The sequence below is a fragment of the Ovis canadensis genome, chromosome 2, assembly GCF_042477335.2.
Source record: "Ovis canadensis isolate MfBH-ARS-UI-01 breed Bighorn chromosome 2, ARS-UI_OviCan_v2, whole genome shotgun sequence".
Classification (NCBI taxonomy): Eukaryota; Metazoa; Chordata; class Mammalia; order Artiodactyla; family Bovidae; genus Ovis; species Ovis canadensis.
This window is the reverse complement of record NC_091246.1, coordinates 75,503,146-75,527,217: the sequence shown is the minus strand read 5'-3', so window position 1 is coordinate 75,527,217 and position 24,072 is coordinate 75,503,146. Positions and strand designations below refer to the sequence as shown.

The 24,072-nt window shown below is 41.2% G+C and overlaps 1 protein-coding gene across 2 annotated transcripts in view; it reads right to left on the bottom strand.

Annotated features, from left to right (window-relative positions):
* KDM4C (lysine demethylase 4C) overlaps positions 1-24,072 on the bottom strand; it is a 404,611-nt gene that overhangs the window by 44,720 nt on the left and 335,819 nt on the right. For both annotated transcript variants that reach the window (XM_069574114.1, XM_069574115.1), the window contains one exon: positions 3,665-3,835. In XM_069574114.1, the coding sequence (XP_069430215.1) occupies positions 3,665-3,835 (171 nt within the window). The remainder of the gene's footprint in view (positions 1-3,664; positions 3,836-24,072) is intronic.

Here is a 24,072-nt window from a genome sequence, read left to right as displayed (position 1 = left end):
ACCTCCCAGAAGACAGCGCTGATGTCAATGGAGAGCAAAAGTAGAAGTGGGATGGTCATAAGAATTAATCCACATGGGCTGAAAAATGGTGATATAAATGTATTTACATAATATCATATATGGGAATAAATAATAAACATGTGAGTATATTTACAACACACTTCATTACACACATTATGTTTTTGAAATATAACATCAAATTCCCCATACCAAACTGAAGTCTAGTTGACATCCTATGAGGGCATTTAATCAGGCAGCTTTCATTAATGTAAGTCAGAAACACAGATCCCAAACAATCCCCAGAAGTTCTTCAAATTTAAAAAGCTTGCTTCAGAAAATCCATGACATTGTCTTTTGGGAATCTGGATGATGACCAGGACAGAGCACAGAGCTAGTGGAGTTGATCTGCAGAGTGCTGCAAACCAGCCAAACTGTGGCTGCCTCACAGAAAGGGAAGTTACACTCTGCCTCCAACTCAGAGCTTCCGGCAACACAAGGTAAACAGTCTCCTTCAACACCCCAGGACAACGTATTTGTGGTGTTTAATTTTATGCGTCAACTTGGCAGGGCCATGGGTGCCCACATGTTTGGTGTTTGGTCAAATATTATTCTAGGTGAGTCTCTGAGGATGTTATTGGATGACTTTAGTGACTGAATTGACAGACAAAACAGACGATCCTCCCTAGGACCCATTCAGTCAGAGAACAAAAAGGCTGACCCTTTTCCAAATAAGGGGGAATTCCTCCTGCCTGACTGGCTTTGAGCTGGGACTCAGCTTTTTCCTGACTTTGGACTTGATGCTCTTCCTGGGTCTTGAGCCTCTCCTGTCTCCAGTCTGCTGACTACAGATCCTGGGACTTCTTGGCTTCCATAATCAAAGGAGCCAATACCCTTATCAGAAATCATATATATTACATATACTTACTTGTAATATATTAAACACACACAAACCTCTTATTTAAGGGTCTGTTTCTCCAGAGAACTCTAATACCATATTATAAGGAAAAATAAAACCTTCCCTATGGAGCAACCAAATAAAGACATCTGGAGATGTCTCTTTCAGCACTAAGAGAACAAAGTGGAAGAGGCCACAGCAGCCAACAAACAGTGACGTTATGAGAAAGTGTGTATAACTTGAAAATAAAGCATCACTAAAATGTTCCTACTTGGTTGGTCTAAGAGGCCTGGAACAGGTAACCAAAAATGTACCAGATGGGAAAGGATGGTAGGGAGTTGTCGAGGGAGGAAAGGCTGGATCAAAGAGAGAAGACCTGCTCAAAGATGAGTTGCTTTTTCCCTGAAAAAATTTTCCTTCATGCAAATTCATACAGCAGCCCCTGCTCCAATCTCCACTGACTCATACCACTGTGAGCACTGCCACTCCCTCCAAGGCTAGAGTTGGGGACACACACATGTACACACACACCCCAACTGCTAAACCTCAAGCCTTTATCATGTATGCTAAGTAATAGCTAATCGAGTGGTAAAGAATTTCTGCTCTTTTATTCTTGTTGATTTAAATGCCAAGGTGTTTCTGAACTACCTCACAAATTTTTGTTCTCACAACACCCACAAATACTTCAAACCAAACTTGATTGGGTTCACAGAGAGTAGGGGCTAAAGGTATCAAAGGAAAGACTTGTGGATTCAGAAAACTCCCAGGATCACAACCACTCTTTTCCAATGCTCAAGCTGAAGACTTTCCAAGAAAGCTTATGACTGACTGGGTGTGTGGAGGCTCATGACGTGAAAGGAAATTTAGGATTCACTACATACTATCACGGATAAAGACCTAACTATTTGCTCAGGTTTGGGGGTGAATGCTCACAACTCTTTTGCTCTATCCCCTGCAGGCTCCCCAGCAAAGTTTTCTGTCTTTGGCCAGCTCAATATTGTCAGCCTGCACAAAAGGAGGCAGATTCTGAGATAAGTGTGTAACTGGGCAGGTCTGACAAGCACCGAGGGGCTTGAGTTGCTTGTGTGTTTCAGTACCTCTCTCGCCTTCTCCCACTTTGAAAGTCCTTTTTCTTCCCAGAGGTTAAGAACAGAGGCTCTGGAGCCAATCTCCTGGACTGAACACTCTTTCTGACACTTACTAGCTGCATATCACTGTGAGAAAGTTATTTACTGCTTTGTGACTCAGTTTTTTTTCAGCAGCCAAATGTAGAAAACAGTAGTAACTAGCACGCAAGACTGTGAGGGTGAAATGATTCCCGTGTGTCAAGCTCCTGAAGTAAACCTGGCACGTGATGTATCTCCATCAGTGCCAGCCCTACTGACCCCGTAGAATCTCGGACTCAGTCTCCTGATCCCCGCAGTGGGGAAGCTGCTTCAGACTCGTCTATAGCATTTACCGTGCTGTCTGGAAAGCACCCATTTACCAGCCCACATCCCTCCAGACTGAAAAGGAATCACACCATTTTGCCAGCACCCAGTGCAATGCTTAGTACACAGCAGATACTGTGTCTGGGGACTGCACACTTGATGGGAGGGCCTAGGCTAGCAAGGCAAGCATGTGACCTAAAGGCTGCTGCTTATGAAGAGCAACATCAGTGCAGCAAAGCTCCAGGGAGAATTCTGCAAAAAAAAAAACAAACCCCACAATTCACCCTTAGGGTGTAGGGTCAAGTCCTGGGATTTTTAACTTCTTTAAATCATTTGCTTTGAAATCTTTCAAATAAGGTAACTTTTGTTTACATACTTGTCCCTCTTAAAGGCATAGAGAAGTAAGCTTAACAAAGAGCTGACTGAATCAATGTTTCTGCTGCCCCAGGAGACCAAAATTCTGGAAATGTTTACGAACAATCTCAAAAGGTTACATTTAATTATCAGTTATGCAAAATACATACTTATTACTCTTAAAGAGTAACATTTCCAAATACAAACAAGGGCAAAGCATCGCAGACTGAGGACAAGGCAGAAGTTACAACTACATTATTGAGGCCTGGCTCCTCAAATGGATACTTGCCGTAAATAAACAAGGGTAACAAGATGGCTGGAAGACTAACCCTGATCTCAGTTTCAAAAAACCTTCTGCTGAAACTGCTTTTCTTGTGAAACATCCTGCTCAAAAGCAAGACCCTGAGACACATTCAGAGTTCCTCTGAATAAGACCCAGGGTGTTCACTGAGGGGCCAGAGGAAGGAGACAGACAGACAGGCACGTACGGGTCCCCTTTCAGACCACAGTTAAGAAACTCAATAAAAGAGCCTTTTGCTTGTGTGATTTTTGTTATTCCCATATGAAACATGCACAGATGTTTCTGTCAGATTACAGATGTCACTGTCAGGTCAGATTAATAAAAGCCATATTCTCCAGCCAAGCATAAAGAAAAAAAAGTAATAAAGGAATTCAAATATACAAACTCCATAATAGATAAGAACAGGTGAATTCACATTTTGTTTCTGGCCACATACGCTTCTCATTTAGTTAAAAGAATCTGGGAAGATGAGTCTAAATTCACCTACTATTTAGAATAATGATGGCTAAGGAACCTCCTAGAAAACAACATTTCCAAGGATTGTGGTGGGGGAAGAGAACACCTGAACTGAATATTAAATGAAATGAGCTACACCAAGAACCAAGATGAAGATTCCTGAGAGGTTCAGCTAGTTTAGTCACGCAGAAAACAAGCTGGGGAGCAGGCACCCAGAGCCTTACTCACCACAATATCCTCAGGGAAGGTGTCCCTGCTGAAGGAGCCGTCATCAAATACAACCTCATAGAAGGTCTGCGCCGTCACGGCGATAACCCTGCAGCTGTAGTACCGGGTATTCCGATGCTTCGTGATGACCGTCTGCCCCACGGAGATGCCCTTCTCACCAGCCTTGGATTTCTAAGGATGGAGCAGAAGAAGAGGAGAGAAAAGAAACAGCAGAGAGGACAGCAAATAGAAGAAATATTTATTTAGAAGATAATCATTAGTATGATCATGATATATACTTTTAACTTTTAGACCTTTTACTGGGGGATAATTTCAAACTTAAAAGTTGTAAGAATATGAAAACAAAACATAAACATACTCTTTGACCCTTTACTCAAGATTCATCTGTGGTTATTTATTGTTATTTTTAACATTTCCCATGTTTTTGCACATTCTCTATCTTACATGTGTGTATATATACATATATCTTTAAATATGCATATTAAAGTGTGTATGTTGTTGTTTTAGTTTGTAAGTCATGTCCGACTCTTTGTGACCCCACGGACTGTAGCCCAACAGGATCCTCTGTTCAAGGGGTTTTCCAGGCAAGAATACTGGAGTGGGTTGCCATTTCCTTCTATATATGTAAATTAAACTGTATATACACACACATATAAATACATGTGTTTTTATATATATGCATACACATATATGCATATATATGTTTAAATGCATACACACATACAATTATATATATATATATTTTATAACTGTATGTGTGATATATATATTATTGTATGTGTGTATGCATTTATGCCCAAACCATAAATCATGGGCTTTTATGCCTAAATACATCAGAGTATATTTTATACAGAGATTTTCCTTTACATAACCACAGCACAGTTACTAACTTTAATAAATTTAACATGGATGCCATCCTTTAATTGATGACGCATATTCCAATTTTTCTTTATGTACAGGATCCAGTCTCAAATCAGGTACTGCATTTAGCTGCCAAGTCCTTTTGACCCCCGTAACCTGGAACATCTCCACAGCCTTTATATGATCATGATACTTTTGAAGGATCCAGCTCTCCCTGCCCCTGTTTTTTCAACAGAGTATCTGGCTGATGTTTCCTCATGATTAGAGTCTGATATACATTCCTGGCCAGAATACCACACAGACAACGCTGTCAGCTTCTCAAGAAACCACATCTGGAGGCAGATGTTTATCTGCCTTTCAATGGTGATATTAACTCTGATCCTGGTCAAAGAGCAGTCCAATTTTTCCACTTTGTAATCACTATTTTTCCCTTCTAGCTAATAAGCAATCTGTGGGAGAGCCTTAAATGGCACACAAATATCCTGCTCCTCCACACTTCTGCTTAGATAGCATCCATTGATGAATCTTGCTTGATCCAGTTTTACTATGATGGGGATGATACGCTCACTTTTCCTGCTCCAGTACTCCCTCCACGTTTACTGGTTGGTGCCTGGTAGTTATTAAGCAAAAACCTCCTACTCTCCCCACATCCATCCATCCATCCGTCATCAGTATGGGATTATTAACTCCTCCTTCACAATTGTTTATAATTCATACTACAGTCAGTTATTTCGGTGCTCAGATTATCCCAGATTTGGCCAGTAGAAGCCTCTTCAATCTGTTTCCTATGTCCCTTAAGACGTCCTTTTATTTTTTAGCAGTTCCTTCCTTTCTGGCCTCATAAGAGTCTCAAGATCATCTTGCCTCAGCCCTGGAATTAGCATTTCCCAGAGGAACGTGGGTCATTTTTGTGGGCAGTGATATTAGAGGATAAGATCCAGGTGCTTAGGTGTGCTTATTACTACAAAGGCATCTTTGCTTCCTGACCCCTTCAGAAGTCAGAGCAAAGAAATGTGTGGATGTGTGTAAATATATATACATACATACACACATACATACACATGCACACACTTTCATACATACATACATACATACATGTACATACATATAACCAAGAAAAACCAGGGACTAGGTCTCAGTATATACCATGCTATGAAGTAGAAGACTTCAGGATAAATGCTTCGGGAAAATGCTTGGCAGAATTCTAGGCTCATGGTAAGCACTCCAGACATTTTAGCTTGCTGTATTTGGGGCTTTCTATTTGTTTGCAATTTATTTTTCAGAATAAGGCTGTTGCTCCCATTAGAAACTCACAAAAACCTCATTCCTGCCAGGTGCAGAGGGGAGTCACCATCTTACAAGGAGGTCTGCTCAGTCCCTTTTACTCCCTATCTCCAAGTCTCATTCATCAACCTGACTGTTGATGCCACAAGCTTTGACTCACTAGGGGGCTCCTGAATCAGGCACTTGGGAAGGCCCAGCACCGTTGCTAAATGGGCCCTAGAAGGCACAGTCTCATAATCCCCAAGATACCAACAGTAGTCTGACATGTCATCCATAACCTACAGAAAGCCAGGATTCATTAACCCAGTGTCTTCTGGCAGGGCTATTTATAACATCATTGGGAAATAAAGTGTCAATTCAGAATCTTGGTTTAATTAGAGCCTTTACTTTTTTTTTCCTTGAATTTCAAAAAAAGCTAAAACACCTTGTAGGAAACAGATAAAGTGCTATGCTTAAACGTTTCCTTCTAGAAACCAAAGAAGAAATGCCCAGAGAGTCACTGATTCACTGGTTCCTTCAACAGTCGTGCTGCTGTTCAGTGGACACCAAGCACCTCCCCTGGTGCTCTGGACTCCAACCAAAACCTCTAAGACTTGATTCCCATTCCCCGGAATAGGCCTACACAGGTATGTGCTATAAAGTCATCTTACAGGTGGCACGACTCAAAACTGATGATATTCTAGCATGTCTTCATACTCACAGGCAGAATTAGGGAACCAGTAAGGGCGTTAGCAAAAGCCTAGAAGCAGGAAACAGCCCACTCTATTCTGAGAACTGCAAGGGATCCTGCCTCGTATGGGAGGGGAAGCAGGAGAAAGAAGAGTTTAGAAATGGCCTGTGGCCGAGAGGTCAGGCTATGGGGCAGAGGGGGAAGTTAGGGCAGCTCTCACACCATTCTAAGACGTTTGGACGTTACCCTGTGGGCCTAAGGGAGCCACTGAGAGGTTTAAGTACAGAAGAAAGATGATCCAGGTCCAGGTGACTCCAAGGGGAGAAGGGCCATGTCCAGGTGGGAGATGAGGGCCTGGAGTACAGAACTACAGACAAAGATGCTCATGGTTTGGACCGAAGGCTAACTCTCCCAGACATGTTCCTAAAGGTCCCCTCTTTGCAGAGTGAGCTCTGCCATCTAGTTTCTCACATGCCTAACCAAATAAAAGGATATTTTTCTTCCTTGAAATCATTCCCTACTGATTGCTAGGTTGGCTGGAAAATTTTTCTCTGACTTTAGGTGTAGTTAGGTGTGTAAACGTTTTGCCAAAGCACAAGAGGAAGGAGCCTGTAGTGATTTAAGCACACTGTGCTTGAAGCAGAAATCTTTAACAGCTGGGCCACAGTACCTTACATATGCCAAAATAACTCCCTAGATTCCTACTTCATTCCTCTGTCCAACCATTTTAAATATATCTAACCTTTCAAAGCAAGAGAGCAACTTAGATGTAATAATAAATTTGAGTGAAGGCACAGTTTGTAGAATTCTGGAACTCTGAAATTAAGCCTATGAATGCTTCCTAAAATTGTATTGGTTATAACTGCCTGTAGGAGGTGAAGTTCATAACACAGTGGCTCTGAGTGACCTGGATTAAGGCCAAAGGGGGCTTTATGTTGGCAGTGTATTTTTTTCAAACGCTGTCCCTCTTTGTCAAACGGCCTTAAAAACACTCATAGTCAGAATGGCATGCAGTGTATTTTACTATGATATTAGTTTCTTCATGCATGCATATTTTATTAAAATTGGAACTCACCCTCTAAGGAAAGAATGTTTTGGATTTGAATTATAAGCTCAGCTTCATACTAACTATGTGATCATAGGGATGTTACATAACCTTTATCAGCCTCAATTTGTTCATCTGCAGAAGGAACAGTAATACTTATATTAAAGATCTGCTATAAAATAATAATAAGTACATAAAATGTCTAGACTCACAAGCAATTAGTTCTCAGCAACTGTTAAGTGGCTTCATTATAAGAGACTATATACGAGACCCTAGCCCCAGGTAAATAAACCACTCTTCCCTACAGTACCCCAGTAACTGGCATGCACGACAGTGCACGGTTCCTCATGACAAGGCTCAAGCCAGCTCTAAATCATCACTGCTCTGCTCTTCGCCTCATCCTCTTATGACTCTAATTCTTGTCAAAAGGGGGCACATGGCTGTGGTCCTTAGGAAGGAAGGCATAAATAATGTGGTCTCCTCCCTCCACCCTCAAGACCCTCAAAGCCTTTGTTTACAACTCTCTTAAGGCTCTGGTCAAATGTCACTTTCACTGACTATCCCTCCTGTAACAGGGCAAAATCCATGGGTCAGCGCCAGGACCGATTTGTCTTTTTATCCATGGCAAGCAACACTGTTGCTGCCAGATAAACAATGAATGAATGAATGGAAAAATAAATAGAAAAAAAAAAAACTAAATAAATGATCTACGAGGACAGGTACAGACATATTTTTTAAATGGGAGAAGATTGATTCTAATTACTCACTGTCCAGAAAAGAGCAAAAAGAAACACAGGGGAGTTTTAGGAAGAAGTTCCTCTTTGTTAGGGTAGCTAGGCATGTGTGTGGGTAGGGGGTGGTAATAAAGGTTTATGGTGAAATTCACAGGGTCTGGGAAGTGGAAGCAGCCAATCAAGGGTAAAGAAAAATTACAGAGACTTGACAGAGAAAAGGTTGATTCTAGACCACAACTATTTTTTTTTTCCTGCTAGGACATGAAATTTATGCAAACTGGCTAGCTGGAAAGATGGCCAGCACACAAATTAAATAAACTGCCTTCATCTAAATAAAAAAAATTTTAAGCCTCAAGCATGACTGACCATTCATGGGAAGTATTAAAGAAAACAGATTTTTTTCATAATGCTATTTTGATATGACTTCTGATTTATTTTTGCAGGAAAAATTTATTGACAAGCATATCCTATAACTGATTATACATACTCAAAATTACTTCCTGTCAGAAAAGCCTAAGAATCTATTGATGTTAAGAATGTCATTACTCATCGGAGAAGACGGACATTATGGAAGGGGCTCCATCAGATTATGGTGTTTGAAGATAACTGCACAGGCTAAGATTGTTAAAGTCAAATTTTCTTTAACATACACTATGCAGAAATGAACAGTGCTTTAATTGGAAAAAAGAACTCAACTTCTCTTTTTAAAAAGATAGAAACAGTTCAAAATTCTAGGGACGTGAAAAGAAAATGTTAACTAAGAAATTGTTATAGACATTCTACAAAAGCATCAAAGAGTTACTAGGACAAAAAACACAGATGTTACCAACACATGTCCACACTCATGACTTAATTAAACTCTAGCAATAACTCTGTAGTTGTTCAGTTCAGTTCAGTCGCTCAGTCGTGTCTCTTTGCGACCCCATGAATCGCAGCACGCCAGGACTCCTTGTCCATCACCATTCTCATTAAATAGATGAAGTCACTGAGGTACAGGTTGAGTGACTTTTCCAAGATCTCAAAGCTGGTGAGAGGCTGAAGAGGGGCCCAGAACCAGGTGCTCTCCCATCACGAGTACATGTGTCGGTATCATCAACCAGGGGAATACACGTGGAAAGACATCAGAGGAGAAATAAAACCAACTAGGAAGTGACAGGAAAGGAATTCGAGCAGTTGCCTAAAGAAGTTACATTTCCTTCTGTTCTTTTCTAATTTATTTATCGACTGCCTCTTCTGTTCTACATACCATTTGAGACACTTTGTTTAATCTCCCCAGGATAATCACAGAGTCAAATAAGCAACTTTGATTTGGAGCCTATCTGGAGATGAAAAATGCAGAACATGTAACCGCATATGCACTCACACATATACACTGCAGCAAACTGCAAAAACGCTCACAAACCTTCACTCCTTCCTGTTTGCACACATCCTCTGAAATGTGACTTTGCAGCTCCTCCCACCAAAGGCTGGAGTCTACTTCCCCAACCCTCAGATCTCAGCTAGTCTTCTGGCTTAACCTGCTTTGGCCAAAAGAATACAACAGAAGTAATGGTATGCATATTCAAAGCCTCTTCACATGCCTGCCCTCTCCACAGATTCTGTCCTATGAAGAAACTCGAGCTACCCTCCTGCTGGCTGATGAGAGACCACCCTGACCAGAGATGAGGCCCTACACATATGAGAGAACCCAGCCAAAAGAAGACAAGCAGTTCTTCAGCTGACCACAGATGGATGAGGCAACCAGTCTGAAACACAAGAACTCCCCAGCTGAGTCCAGCCTTCACTGATGACAGCTGATGCTGGGAAAGATGGAGGGCATGAGGAAATAGGGACAAAAGAGGATGAGATGGTTGGATGGCATCGTCAACTCAATGGACATGAGTTTGAGCGAACTCCAGGAGATAGTGAAGGACAGGGAAGCCTGGCATGCTGCAGCCCATGGGGTTGCAAAGAGTTAGACACGACTGAACAACAAAAAAAGCAGAATCAGTAGCTAAAGAGTTGTTGCTTAAAGCCACTAAGTTTTGTGATGGTTTGTCACACACACAACTAAGAAAAAAGAATAGAGTGACACTTGAACAACATCAAGGTTAGAGGTGCTGACCCCCTCACACACAGCTGAAAACTCATATATAACTTTACAGTCAGCACTCAAGTCTACAGATTTGACCAATTATGGACTGTATAGAATTCAATATGTATTGACGGAAAAAAAATCCATGTATAAGTGGACCCATGCAGGATCAAATCTACTAAGAAAATAATACACTAAACTGTTGGCCATATATAACCCTAGATAATGGGATTTTATCTGTTTGGTTCTTTATATACCTCTTTGTAGTTTCTGTTATATACAGTTGTCCCCTGAACAACACAGGGGTTAGGGGCACCCCCATCCCCTGCACAGTCAAAAAATTGCACATTGTTCTCTCTGCCTCAAAAATGAAGGAATTAATACATGACTCAACCAAGAGCAGGAAGCTGAAACAGTTTGGACAGAATGAGGACTCTTGATGCCATATACAGAGATCCCTAATCAAACACAAACTTTTCTCCATATTTAGTTAATTTAAAGATCTATAAAATGAAAATACAGGTATTATACTTATTGAAAAAAAATCCACATATAAGTGGACCTGCACAGTTCAAACTTATGTTGTTCAAGAGTCAACTGTATTTCTTATAATTGTCACCACAGCCTTTTGATCATCTGAACCAGGCCTAAGGGGGCCAGGAGGCCCCATATACACACGTGCCCAGAAGGCTGCTGCAAATGGTGTGTTTGCTGCCATGGACCCCCTCAGTTAACTTGTGAACCTCTGGATCCCTACTCAGAATAATTTTCTTAAATGCATAAAATAAAACACAAGATGAGCCACCCCCCCCCCCAAATTACACTGAAATAATACTGAAAAAACAAATTTGTGGTATATATACTTCTTTAACAATGTATTAAATTCTAATACCTAGTGGCAGGTCTAATAACAACTATTAATATCCTAATTTCAAAGATGCAATGGGCATAAGTAATATTTTGAGATCTCTTTCCCAAAGGTAATGTGATCTCCATTGTGGACAGAGTCACAGAAACTGCTAATCCATCTCTGCCTATGCTCAAAACTGATAGCATCATTAAACTGGAGCTAGAATTTAGAAAGAAATTTTCAATTTTTCCCCACATGCTCTCACAGACAAATTTCTCGATACTAAACTGTTCAAAGGATATTATCTATTTAAAGGCACAGCGCTCAACCTTTTAACAACAACCTTATAAAACAACATTATTATATATGCTGCTTGTATAAACTGTCAATAAATGGATATAGCAGTAAAATGAAACTCCATGAAGACATCTCTGTGAAGACTGAAGTTATGGACCCTAAAATGAGTAATTTGGGGGTGACCTAAACTGGAACAGGAATCTAACTTAAGTACTGACATTGAAATATATACTGTATTCTCCAATAGTCAATATCATTTCTCCCCAGTGAGTTTCTGACAGAGAGCAGAGAGGAGTTAGTTCAAATATGACCTTTGCAGTGATCGCTTGGCAAGGAGTCCTGTGTGGTAGAGGAAGGACGATTTCTATCCTTGGCAAGAAGGGTCTTCTCTTATCGGACCTGGGAAGGTGGATGTGTGTTCACACCCTGAAGGAGGGTCACCCACCATCCATGTGATGAGATGAGTCACCGGCAGCAATGTCATCTTAGGAAAATCCCTAGGTTTGTCCTCCATCTGTATAATGATGTTAATAAAGGGTACAAATCCAAATAAAATAGTATATGTAGAGGTACACATAGGTACCTCTCATAGGTACATCCATCATTCAATCAGTAAGACTGGAGAGGTGAAGGAAAAAGCTTAGCAACCTATTCCATGAACAGGCCAAAATGCACATTTCCATATATATCCAATAACCCTTTTACCTTCTCAACTTTATTATTACTCCCTAATTTCTATGAATTAATAACATGTGAGATGTTATTATATTTTTTCAAGGTATCCATTTTATAAAAAGTCCTACAGGTATCAGAGTAATAAATTAATACAAACTATTATTCTTTCACCAAACTTACAAAGCAAAAATCACTCATCTAAATGTGCCTTGTAACAGTGAAAAGTTTCTTTGTAAAATTATAAGAGCTAGGTAAAAATATTTAACCCAGAAAAACCTAACTCCCTGGAGCTTCATGAAGAAATAATTGCTCTTATAGCACAAATGCACATGCAGGCTCATAAAAATGTCACAAGTATTTAATTTTCGATATGTCTATTTGTTCACGTGTACTTGATTCCTCATGGGTTTTTAAGCACAACATATAATACAGTGGGAAATGGTGGTAAGCAGTTTCCCAGCAGATTTAAGGCCTTATTCAGTTTAACGTCTGTAGAAGTTATAACTAACAGGCTGTGGAAGAAACGGAGGGGAAAAAAAAACAAACATGAATTATTTTCCGTTTGAGTCATTAGCTCACCTCAGAGGTGGTAGTCTTGTTCACCAGCTAAGTGAAGGGGACTGGGATGGGAGAAACATCTTCAGAGGCTTCACTGTGTTAATGTAGGAAACTCTCAACAGGCAGGCAACACCTGCTTTCCATTCTGAATAGTTTCAATAACATACTTTATAAAGAGCAGAGAGGAAAGTTCCCATCAGTTGGACTGGTGGAGCTGGAGGTGGAGTGTCTACCACTGAGATGGAATCTGATGTGAGCTCTTGCTAACTCATTTCCAATCTCATTAGCTGCTAGAGAGTATGTGAGTCCCTGGATGCCTGGCGCCAGAAGCTCTGCCTTGGGCTTTTATATTTCACATGCTCTTCAGGCTCCTTGGGTCTGACTATAAAACTAGGGGGTTGGGGAGGGGACTATAGATTCAACAAACTCTCAATCATTCATAGTAGGCTATGTGTGTGTTTAAATTCTATGTGAAAATGCAAAGAACCTAAAATATATAAACAATGTTGGAATGAATTATAATTTAGGAGAAATGAGGAGAGAAGGTATTCATTTATGAGGTACTGTAACTTTTAAAAATGACCTCAGATGGGATGTTTTCAACAGAGAGAAGCAAGGGACATGGGGCATTACTACACAGTTCTCCTACCCATAAAGATTTTTGGATCTCAATTACAGTGGGTAACTGGGTTAAAAATAGCTAAAAGAGACGAAAAGATTTTCTTAACAAGGTGACCTAAAGCAAAACAGATTAATTAAAGGGCTTAATAATTGTTCTGTGTCACCAAGAAGGAAGCCTAGGTAAATAATGAAGCCATGAAAGCTAATTCAAGCCACGACCTCAAACTGGAAACGTGTAGCCAAATCAGCACCATCTCAATGACGCACCACATGCTCTGACTTTGGAGACAGGGAATTTCTGGAACTTTAATGACTGCTGAACCTCTGTGAAGTTCCATTTCATCGCCTGTAGAATGGATACAATTAGAAAAACCTGCAACAAAGGGTTATGGTGTGGCCCAAAAGAGGCAACGTGCTGCCAGTGCAAGTGTTCAATAAACTATAACAGGCATTATAACAATATTAGCTACTATTAGTTTTATTTACCTCATCTACCTCAATATGCTGCTCTGAACGAAAAATGACAGTCACCTTGAACACAAGAGAAAATCAGGGTGGCATAGTCAATTCTGACTCTATACAGGCACACTACTTCCATGAGCATCAGACAGAAAGGGAGGGGGAGAGAGAGAGAGGTAGAGAGAGGTTGCGAATGAACATGTGCAAGCTTCCTAAGCTTCCTTGAAAATCGCAGGAGAAACAGCCAGAGGAGCAGTGGAGAAGTCAGCCAAAAGCTTCCTACCGCTCATCACAACCGCAGCAGGAGCAGTGCAGATTCTGCCACGTGGGCTCAAGGATGTTAATCAAAGGGGACAAATCCACAAGGCCTTTAACATCCACTATTAATTAAGCAAGCTAATATCCATCTGTCAGTCTACCAAGTGTTAATTAAATGTCTCTCTGTGCCCAGCACTGTGCTTGAAAGAGTGCTGTGTGGGCTCCAGTGGAGGCAGGATTGGGAGGGGAAAGACTGAGAGGCTCCCAGGCAGCAACCCTCCTTTCCCAGCCCCCTGCCTATGGCCCTCGTGTCCCATCCAACAACATCTAATGCTAACCTCTGTGGTTCCTGCAGCCTCAGCCAAAGCTGCTTCTTAGCATCTATTAAGGATGCTTCTTTATTCCAAATACATGATAAAGATACAATACAACAGATTTTAAGATACAATTAAAAGTTGTTTAATGTAAGGGTTTGCAAATTGTTAATTTTCTTCCAATTCTTGAGAAATATATGAGAAAATGGGGACAAACCTGACGAAAAGGCCTACATAACACTCAAGGAAGGACAAACACAACGGAAAACAACTCACAAGGACGTTCGATGCCCACAAAGAAATGAGATTTCATTTCAACCCTCCCTCTTGCCCCAAGAAAAAGCTTCTGAGTGCCAGGTCAGCACAGGAATGGCTGAAAGAAAAACTAAAAGAATATTCTATTGAAAAAAAAATTGTAGAAAAAGAAATCTCTTATGTTCCTTCATATACTACTCTATAATTTCACAGATCCACTACACCCAGTGTGGGAGAAGAAGACAGAGAGATGCATGCAATCTCACTGCGAAAACAAAGTCAGCTTCAGATAAGGAATGGCCAAGAAACCATCCCTTTCACTTAGAAAGGGAAGAAGGATTGATTTGCATGCGAAAAACAGCTCAGATCCCAAGATGGCTACCAACACTCTGTGGGAGGGTGGGACAGAGAGATGGGGTAGCCCCAGGCTGACTGGCTTCCTGCCAAGAGCCCTCAAGAGGCCCTTCTAGTTAACTTAGAGCTTTACACATCCTGCTCTGTGAATGTGGACAAAGAACACAGACCTAGAGTAGCCCTTTAGATAAAAAATGATGAAACTTATGTAAGTGCCTTTTCCACTGCTTGCAGTTAATACTCATTAAACTATAGTTTCATTACACTGTGTCAGTATCTATGGATTTCATTATGACTATGGCATCTAATTACTGTTTTCTACATGAAGGAATTGAAAATCCTGCCTCTTATGCTTTACAAGATGTTGGAATGTCAAATTCTCTTTGCTGTTGTGTGTCTGCTGACACATTCCATTTATATTTCTCTACTGTATCCACAGTGCTTCACTGTAATACCAATGTTAAAATATGGGATTAGTGTCACTACTTAATTTTCTTAACAAGCTATCAGACAATAATGCATGCCCTAATCATTTTTTTTAAAGAGTATTAAATTGCTGAAAAGCTTAAAATTTCCGGAGGAAATAATTCTGTGAAAAGCAGAGCAAGTGTTTCATATAGACACACACCTTACCTATGCTAAAAAATGTAACCAGATAAGTGGTTCTTAAGAGTGCAAGACTTGATTTCCCTCAGTATGTGTGGTCCGTGAAGTTGTCAAGTATCAATGGTCCCATGTAAACAGTCCTTCCTGCGCTTGCCCCTCCTGCAGTAGATTGGCTGACTGGTCCCTGGTCCCATGATGCACTTCGGGGCAGGGGGTTGGGGATAAGATGGCCAAGTAGGAAATACAACATGACAAGTACTTCCTGGGGGTTCTGATGAATCTGCTTTAGTGATAAACACCAAAAAACTCCTGTAACCAAGATGCAGATTTTTCCTGAATTTTTCTTTTTTAAGTCAGGATCATTTTGCAGTTTTACAAAGCTAAATAAAAAGTTCAGGCAAAATTTTTCTTTCCCACATTTTTGAGAGAGAAGATAGCCAAGGCTGTTGAACAAGAGATCTCCTGGAAATCAGGGCTCCACAGAGGGTGACTGCTAACATTTACATCAATACAATTAAGGCCTCAGCAGCCAACATGGCTTCAGAGTTATTTCAGGGGCTCTTTGGGCCCTTAGGAGCAAGCACTGTCTGTCTGTAAAATAAATAAGGCATCCCATATAACTTATGTACTAACATTTTTCAAATGCTTTTGGATGCTTCCAGGAAATTTGAAATAACGTTTGTTTGTTTTTTAACCCAACCAGATTAAAGGATAAAGGACAAGAAATTAGAGTCTGGAGAAATGCTATACTTAAAGGCAGAGATATTGTTCTGAGTCACTGGGAATTGACTCTGCTTTCTGCCCCCAGATAACAGTGTGGCCTTGTTGATCATGAGTCTGATTCAAGAGCCAGGTGCGCGCGCATTTTTCCTTAAATGGAAAGGCCCAGACTGATACAAGTAAATCCTTCCAGAATGGAAATGTAAACCCCTTACATAGAGCAACTATGTGGTAGCAAACCACAGTTCTGCTTCGACACAGCAGCAGCCAGTCACAACGGGGCAGCCCACTAGGGAACGGTGTGCTGGAGAGGTGCCACATTGAGGCACTCGGCCCTCCTCTGCCTGCATGGTCTCCCCCTTCTGATTAGTTTCTGTACCCTTGACTGAATTAAAATTAGAATCTGAAATGGAGGCATCTGTTATCTCTCCCCGCAAATTCAGAATTCCCCCTGAAACACTTTAATTAGCATCAGAAATGGGTCTGGAGTCTCTGCAACTGGTGCCCGAGCGGGGACCAGCCCAAAGACCCTTACCAAGTGACTAGACTGAAAAGGGACTGGAAAATGGAGGCACAGAAGGGTAAGGTAAAGATGGCTCCATGGGGGCAGAAGAGCCTCTGCCTGGGACCATGAAGTCACTGTGGGGAGCTTGCGGGGACAGTGTTAGTGGAATTTTCCTCTATGCGCCACAACCAGGCCCAGCAGAAGGTATGACGTCACTCCAACAGACTCCCTGCTGCTGAAGCTAAGTCGCTTCAGTCGTGTCCAACTCCGTGCGACCCCACAGACGGCAGCCCACCAGGCTCCCCCGTCCCTGGGATTCTCCAGGCAAGAACACTGGAGTGGGTTGCCATTTCCTTCTCCAATGCATGAAAGTGAAAAGTCAAAGTGAAGTCGCTCAGTCATGTGCGACTCTTCGCGACCCCATGGACTGCAGCCCACCAGGCTCCTCCGTCCAGGCAAGAGTACTGGAGTGGGGTGCCACTGTCTTCTCCGAACAGATTCCCTAGGTTTCCCTAACTACACCAGGTATGATGGAAAAACACTGGAAACCCAGGGCCTGAGACTGTGCTCCAGGGACTCTGAAGCACTTCTTCTACTTACTGGAAGCCCGAAGGAGAAGAGCTCCATGATCACTGACCTTGCCCTTCCCTAGGAAATGTCTATAGAAATAGCAGCAGGAAATTAAAATGAGGGTTATTAATAAAATACAGAAGTTTGAAGTGGGATATGTTTAGTTTTCTTGATAAAATTAAGAAAAACACTGTATTCACTGGTTTTACCTAATAAAGTGAACAAGGGAAAAATTGGTTCCAACTGTGAATATTCTAAAATGTCTGTGTTAAGTACTTCTTCTCCCAGGCAAATCTGGCCTTAACTTTCTGTCATCTAGGATACATGGATTGAGAGCTCAACAAAACACGACTACAGATAAAAGGGTGAGGGATTTCTTTTTGAAATGTATGTCTGATTTAGAAAGACTGAACACACTCACCCCTAAATCACTATATTATTTGTTTGTTTTTTTAAACCCTTGCTAAGAATTTTTTACACCAGACCTTTGCTTTGGTCAGAATGCTTTCTGCTATTCAATAACAGTACAAATTGAGAAGGATGTTTCAAAAACAACTTACATAGAAAAACCATATACAAATATCAGATTATTATGCACAAGTCTAAGAAGAGTTTGTCCTTTGGTCATGACAAACTTTACTAACTGAACAGAAAGGGGGTTAGCGATACCTCAATGGTTACAGAAAAAACATCACCAAACCCTGTTAATCACAAAGACACGCAGATCAGGGTGACGAAGAGGGTTTATGGAAATGAAAACATTCAGATCATTGTTGGATGAGTGTTAGCGTTAGTTGCTCAGTTGTGTCCAACTCTTTGCGACCCCATGGACTACAGCCCAGCAGGCTCCTCTGTCCATGGGATTCTCCAAGCAAGAATACTGTAGTGGGTTGCCATTTCCTTCTCCAATAAATTCTGGTTCTTTCTTAAAAGCATGAAGGGGACAGAGTCAAGCCATAGGATGGAGCTCCAAACATGAGGGGGGAGAAGAAAAAAACCAAAAGATGACGGATTCATACCATGGTTGAATCAAGAGACAACCAGATGATTATTGAGAACTAGTCACAAGTGAGAGTTTGGTTTCCTTTCACTGTGGCCTTCCAATGCCAGCTCGAAAGCAGTTGACACATCAACTTAGCAAACTCAAACTTTTCTCTTTTAGAACCAGCACAAATGCTACCTCCTCTGTGAATGCCACCTGACTGCCCCAGATAGAATTAGTGACTTCCTTCCAAGGACTCTCAAAACATTTAACTCGTATCTTTATTTAGCCTATCTTCTTAGGGAATAGAGCACAGCAGCTAAGAGCCTTGCTTCTACATCAGAGTGCTTGGTTTTGACTCTGCATGTTCACAGTGTGACAGAAGCACCAAGAAGAAAATTACAGTCAACTGGTACCTGCTGGATCTGTAAAAGGCTAGAAGCCATGAAGATGTCGAAAAGCATCAGTGGGAATGTACAGTGGAAGTGAGTGAGTGAGGTCTCTCTGTGCCAATCTATAATCAACCTGAAACACTGCAGACCCTTTTTGTAATTAATGAATTCATATAAAAGTGTTCCTGATTTCTTAATATTTTTTATCATTTGGTGTTTTCTCAATAACCAATACTGAAAGTATAATATGCTATACAATATTTTAGGGTTTAGAATTTAGGGGCCTTGATCACCCGGTGCTCCACATACTGGCAAGGTGAGAACTGTTTCTGCACACCAAAGACAGTATTATTGTTAGTGCTGACAGATATTCTCACCCCATTACTACCCAAAGCTTAGTTACACAAGCATGGATTAACCAGAAGGGCTGCCTTGCTCCAAGTCCTTCACCAAATCCTGGGCAATGCAGGTGTCCCATCCTGTCCTGAGCCATGCACAGTGATGGCAGGAAGGAGTTAGTGAAACTTGCCTGGGCTGCTGACCTGAAGACACAAGCAGGGAAAGAAGTCAGCAAGTGTTGAGCAAGGATTCAAGTTCTATAACAAAGATGAATGCTACATAGAATAGATCATGAAGGTGAGCTAAAGAGACAAGAGAACCTTTCAGAGTGGGAGGAGCCGATACAGAAGCCAACATAACCAAATGTGTAACATGTGCTTGATAAAAGATACTCAATAAACACTACCTCTCTTGTGTCCACTAAGCTCATTCCCTAGCATTAGAGAGCCATTTCAACAAATTTATACCAAGCAGCTTCTATGGATTGCTGAGTACTCATGTATGGATGTGAGAGTTGGACTGTGAAGAAAGCTGAGTGCTGAAGAATTGATGCTTTTGAACCGTGGTGTTGGAGAAGACTCTTGACAGTCCCTTGGACTGCAAGGAGATCCAACCAGTCCATTCTGAAGGAGGTCAACCCTGGGATTTCTTTGGAAGGAATGATGCTAAAGCTGAAGCTCCAGTACTTTGGCTACCTCATGCGAAGAGGTGACTCATTGGAAAAGACTCTGATGCTGGGAGGGATTGAGGGCAGGAGGAGAAGGGGATGACCGAGGATGAGATGGCTAGATGGCATCACCGACTCGATGGATGTGAGTCTGAGTGAACTCCAGGAGTTGGTGATGGACAGGGAGGCCTGGTGTGCTGCGATTCATGGAGTTGCAAAGAGTCGGACACAACTGAGCGACTAGACTGAAATGAACTGAATTTAAAAGATAAAACATTGGTTAAATCTACTAAATATAATGATCTAGTTAAAATAATAGAAAAAAATGAAAAAATATACCAAACAGCAGGAAAAAAAAGTTGACCACTAAGACATTTTCTCTACTCAAATTCTTCCTCTTTTTTTGAATAGGTGTCTATCCCCGTATTAGCAGCCACAACTTAGAAAATGATAAAGGAAATAAATTTCTCAAATGTCTTTGACAGGAGAGGGTATTAAGACAAAAACGATGTACCTTATATAAGACTGTGTATTAGAGGGGCCCTGCTTTTTACAATGTATTAATGCATAACGTACAAGGAATTCTGGAGCTCCAATACTGCATACATGGAACAAACACTATAATCTAATATGAAAGTTTATTGAAGTAATTTGCTTGAAAAAAATCTGTGCATGCCATCTTTCTCAGCTCTGCTGCCTTCCGTTAGTCAGGCATCTCTTCCACTGGACACCTGTCTAGTTAACTCAGGTGTGAGGAGACAGTCAGTGGCTGTACTTTGCAGGAAGTATAAAATTTGTGAGTAGTTCACTGTTTGCTTTGAATAAGAAATGCTTCCAAAGCTCCCAGTTTCAAAACCACTTTTACCATATTGTGTTCTCTGTCTTTTCCTTACAAACTTCCGTTCAACATGCATGCAAGTGGGTTAGGAATACATCCAATGGAACCTTCAGAAATAGAGCCCAGAAAGAGGCCACAGTGGATCCTGGCAAAGGATGGTCAAGTATCACAACACTACTGACATTATCACATGTGCACATACACAAGCACATATGAATAAAACCTCATACTTGCAAGAAAGCAGGTACCAGTCAAAAAACATATGTTTGACAAAAATACTGAAAACTCTATACTAAAATTTAGGTTAAAATAACAGGGACCAGAGATGGGGGTGGGGGTGGGGGTGGCTAGCGGTACACTTACTATAACATGCTCCTTTCTACTTTAAGAATTTGAAAGCTGGACTCCTTGGTGGTCCATTTGTTAAGAACCCACCTGTCGATGCAGGGGACAAGGGTTCAACCCCTGGCCCAGGAAGATGCCACGTGCCACGGAGCAACTAGGCCCAGATGCACAACTGCTGAGCTCACATGCTACAAGTACTGAAGCCCTCGCACCTTCGAGTCTAAGCGGCAATGAAGATCCAGTACGGCCATAAGTAAATAACAATAAAGAATTTGAAAGCTACCTATTTTCCCAAATACTATCATTCTAACCACAGAGTATGCTTATTGTCCAATGGAAAAGTGCATTATAATAAATCAGATGAAATTTCTGTACCATTATCCAGAGTGATTTTATACCCAAAGATCAACAACACTGAATAAGCTAGTGTATTTACAATAATTTATGGCATTAAAGGAGAAGTAGAATTTACTTTAAAATGGTCCTTATGGATGCAAAAAGCAAATAATGGAAAAGGCAAAAAAAAAAAAGTAAAACTGGAGTACTGAAGTAACTGTAGTTTTATACTTCATTTCACCTAAATTAGTCAAGCATCCTCTACTCTCAGAAACGCCTGTGATGGGTTGCCAAGTTAGCCTGGACTTCATCTCACGAGTTTTTTCACTGCTATGATTCAGCAGTTGCCTATTACTACCGAACAATCTCAGCATGGTCGAGAACACAGACAAACTACATTTCTGCCTCTGGGGAGTGTATCCCCCGGCATTCACAGCTTACACAAAGAGAGATACTTGAGTGAAGTTCAATTTTTTTACGCTTCAAAAAGGAAAGAACATTTAATGCAATAAGGGTAATTACAATGCTCTTAACCAAAGTTCCCAGATTCTACAGATTCCTTCAAGTTAGCTGTCAAACATTTTTGGGAGGAATCCATATCTGAAGTCTAATTAAGAATAATGGATAAGTATTAGCTACCAGGAATGTATTTCAGAAATCCAGTGTTCACAGTGCTTCAGCCTAGAGAATTTTGCAAAGGCAATTTATGAACACTAAAATGTTTTCCTCATAGAGAAAGCCCACCACATGTAATGCTGTAAATTATATGATTTCCTCCCAACCCATTACAAAGTATACCAAGTTCTGAAGTGGTCTGTAGGGAAGAATAGTTTCTAAATCATCTCAAAGTCAAATATTTTCTCTTTCATCATCATTTATGAAACACATTAGTAACATAAACCTGACTGAACCAAACACATCAGAGTTAAGAGGAATGAGGTCCTGATTAAACACCTGGATCTCTTTAACAGCAACTTCAATATAATCATCAGTAACCACAGAGCTCTGAAATATTAAAAAGGGAATATATGATCCCAAGCAAAGGTTCAAATGAACACCTCTAGTGCCACTTGAGGTCTGGGGTGTGGAATTCAACGAATAGTAGACTATGGGCTGAAAATATATTTACATTCCAGCACCTGTCGCTCATTAACTGAATATTTGGGCCAAAAACTGAACCTCTCTGAACTTGGGCTTCCTATCCTTGAAGTACGGATAGCATTACTCATGTGGCCCAGTTCACAAAGGAATGGAGCAGCAACAGTGGCAGTGGAAGTAATAAAAAAGAGAGAGCAGTAACACAGCTTTCATCTTCTGAGGGCTTACAGTGTGAGGTGAACTGAAAACCACACGATAAGGTGGGCATGCCATTGTAGACAAGGAAGCCGAGGCTCAGCGAGAAGAACTCACACACGGCTGTACGTGTGCTCCTGGCAGAATGTAAGTGCGAACAGCAACATCTGACTCCAGAGGCTGTGACCTGGTTCACATCTCAAAACGTATCCTCATGAGTCGTCTGACGAGGTAATGTTAGCGACTACACTGTAAATGGCAAAGTGCCAGTAATGCAATATGTTATTAGTGTAATTTTTTAAAGTTGCTAAAGTGGGCTTTCTGCTGAGTACATGTACTATTCTTAGCAAGAGCCTATCAACTCAAGAAATTAAGGAAAAAACACCAATGAATATGTAACTTGAGACCTAGGACAATGGAAAATAACTTTAAATTAGACATGACAGTTTGTGACGTCATTTTCTACATTTACACATTCACATGCATCCTCACAAAGACCCAACCCACAAACATCAAGTATTTCTCAAGACACCAGAAGAAGCTGCTGGAATCAAAAAGTTGAGAGATGTGTTGTATAGGGGTCATAGCTCCCCAGCCCACGGTAGTAACCTGGCAGGCTGCTCACAGGAGGTAAGTAGAGACATGGGACAAGCATGTGAGGCTGCAAATAGTCTGTGGCCAAGCTTCCTGGGACCTTCAGCACATTAGTGAAACTGAGGGTCAATAGGATGCTTCAGCCTCTTCACTGAAAGCCACAGACAATGATGGTGATCAGGAAAGCTAACCAAGGCATAGCAACCATCTGCACTGTCTGAATGATTCTAAGCCTTTGAAACAGAGGAAACAGTCCATTCACCAAGGACAGGTAAACTGAATTACAGTTGAATTCACGTTAGTTTGTTGCAAACATTCTTTTCCTAGAAACAGGTTCAATCCTGAGTGAAATGGAAAAGGCAGAAAATGCTGACGTGTGTACTTCTCTTCTCCATTTCTGCTTTTCTGAGCTTGTCCTTACTCCTGCTGGTGCCTCTGCGCTGCCTCTAGCTTATCCCATCTCAGGCAGCATATCCTTCAATGTTTGTGACCACCCTCTCCCTCCCTTTACTGTGTTACTACTCTTTGTTTTTTTCTAGAAGAGAGGAAATAAACCCCCAAGACCAGAGTGTACAAGTGTCTGGATTAAACACTGCAAGATCTCAGGAGATGTTTTCACATCAGTCTCTTCCCAGAAATGCTCTCCCACTCATTCTGGATATGTGCAGTGGATAATCTGTACAACCATACTCGGCAGCCCTGTATACAGACCCCAAACCAGAACAGCCACAAAGACTTTTATCCATTCATCTGCTGCATCTAGCATGTGCCAGACACTAATGGGTCTTGGACAAATACTAGTAAATAGTAACGTATAATCCCTGTCCTCAAGAGACGTACACGCTAGACACATCATCAATGAGTAGTAACGTTACGGAGCAGAGCATGCTAGACTTGGGGGATATACAGGAG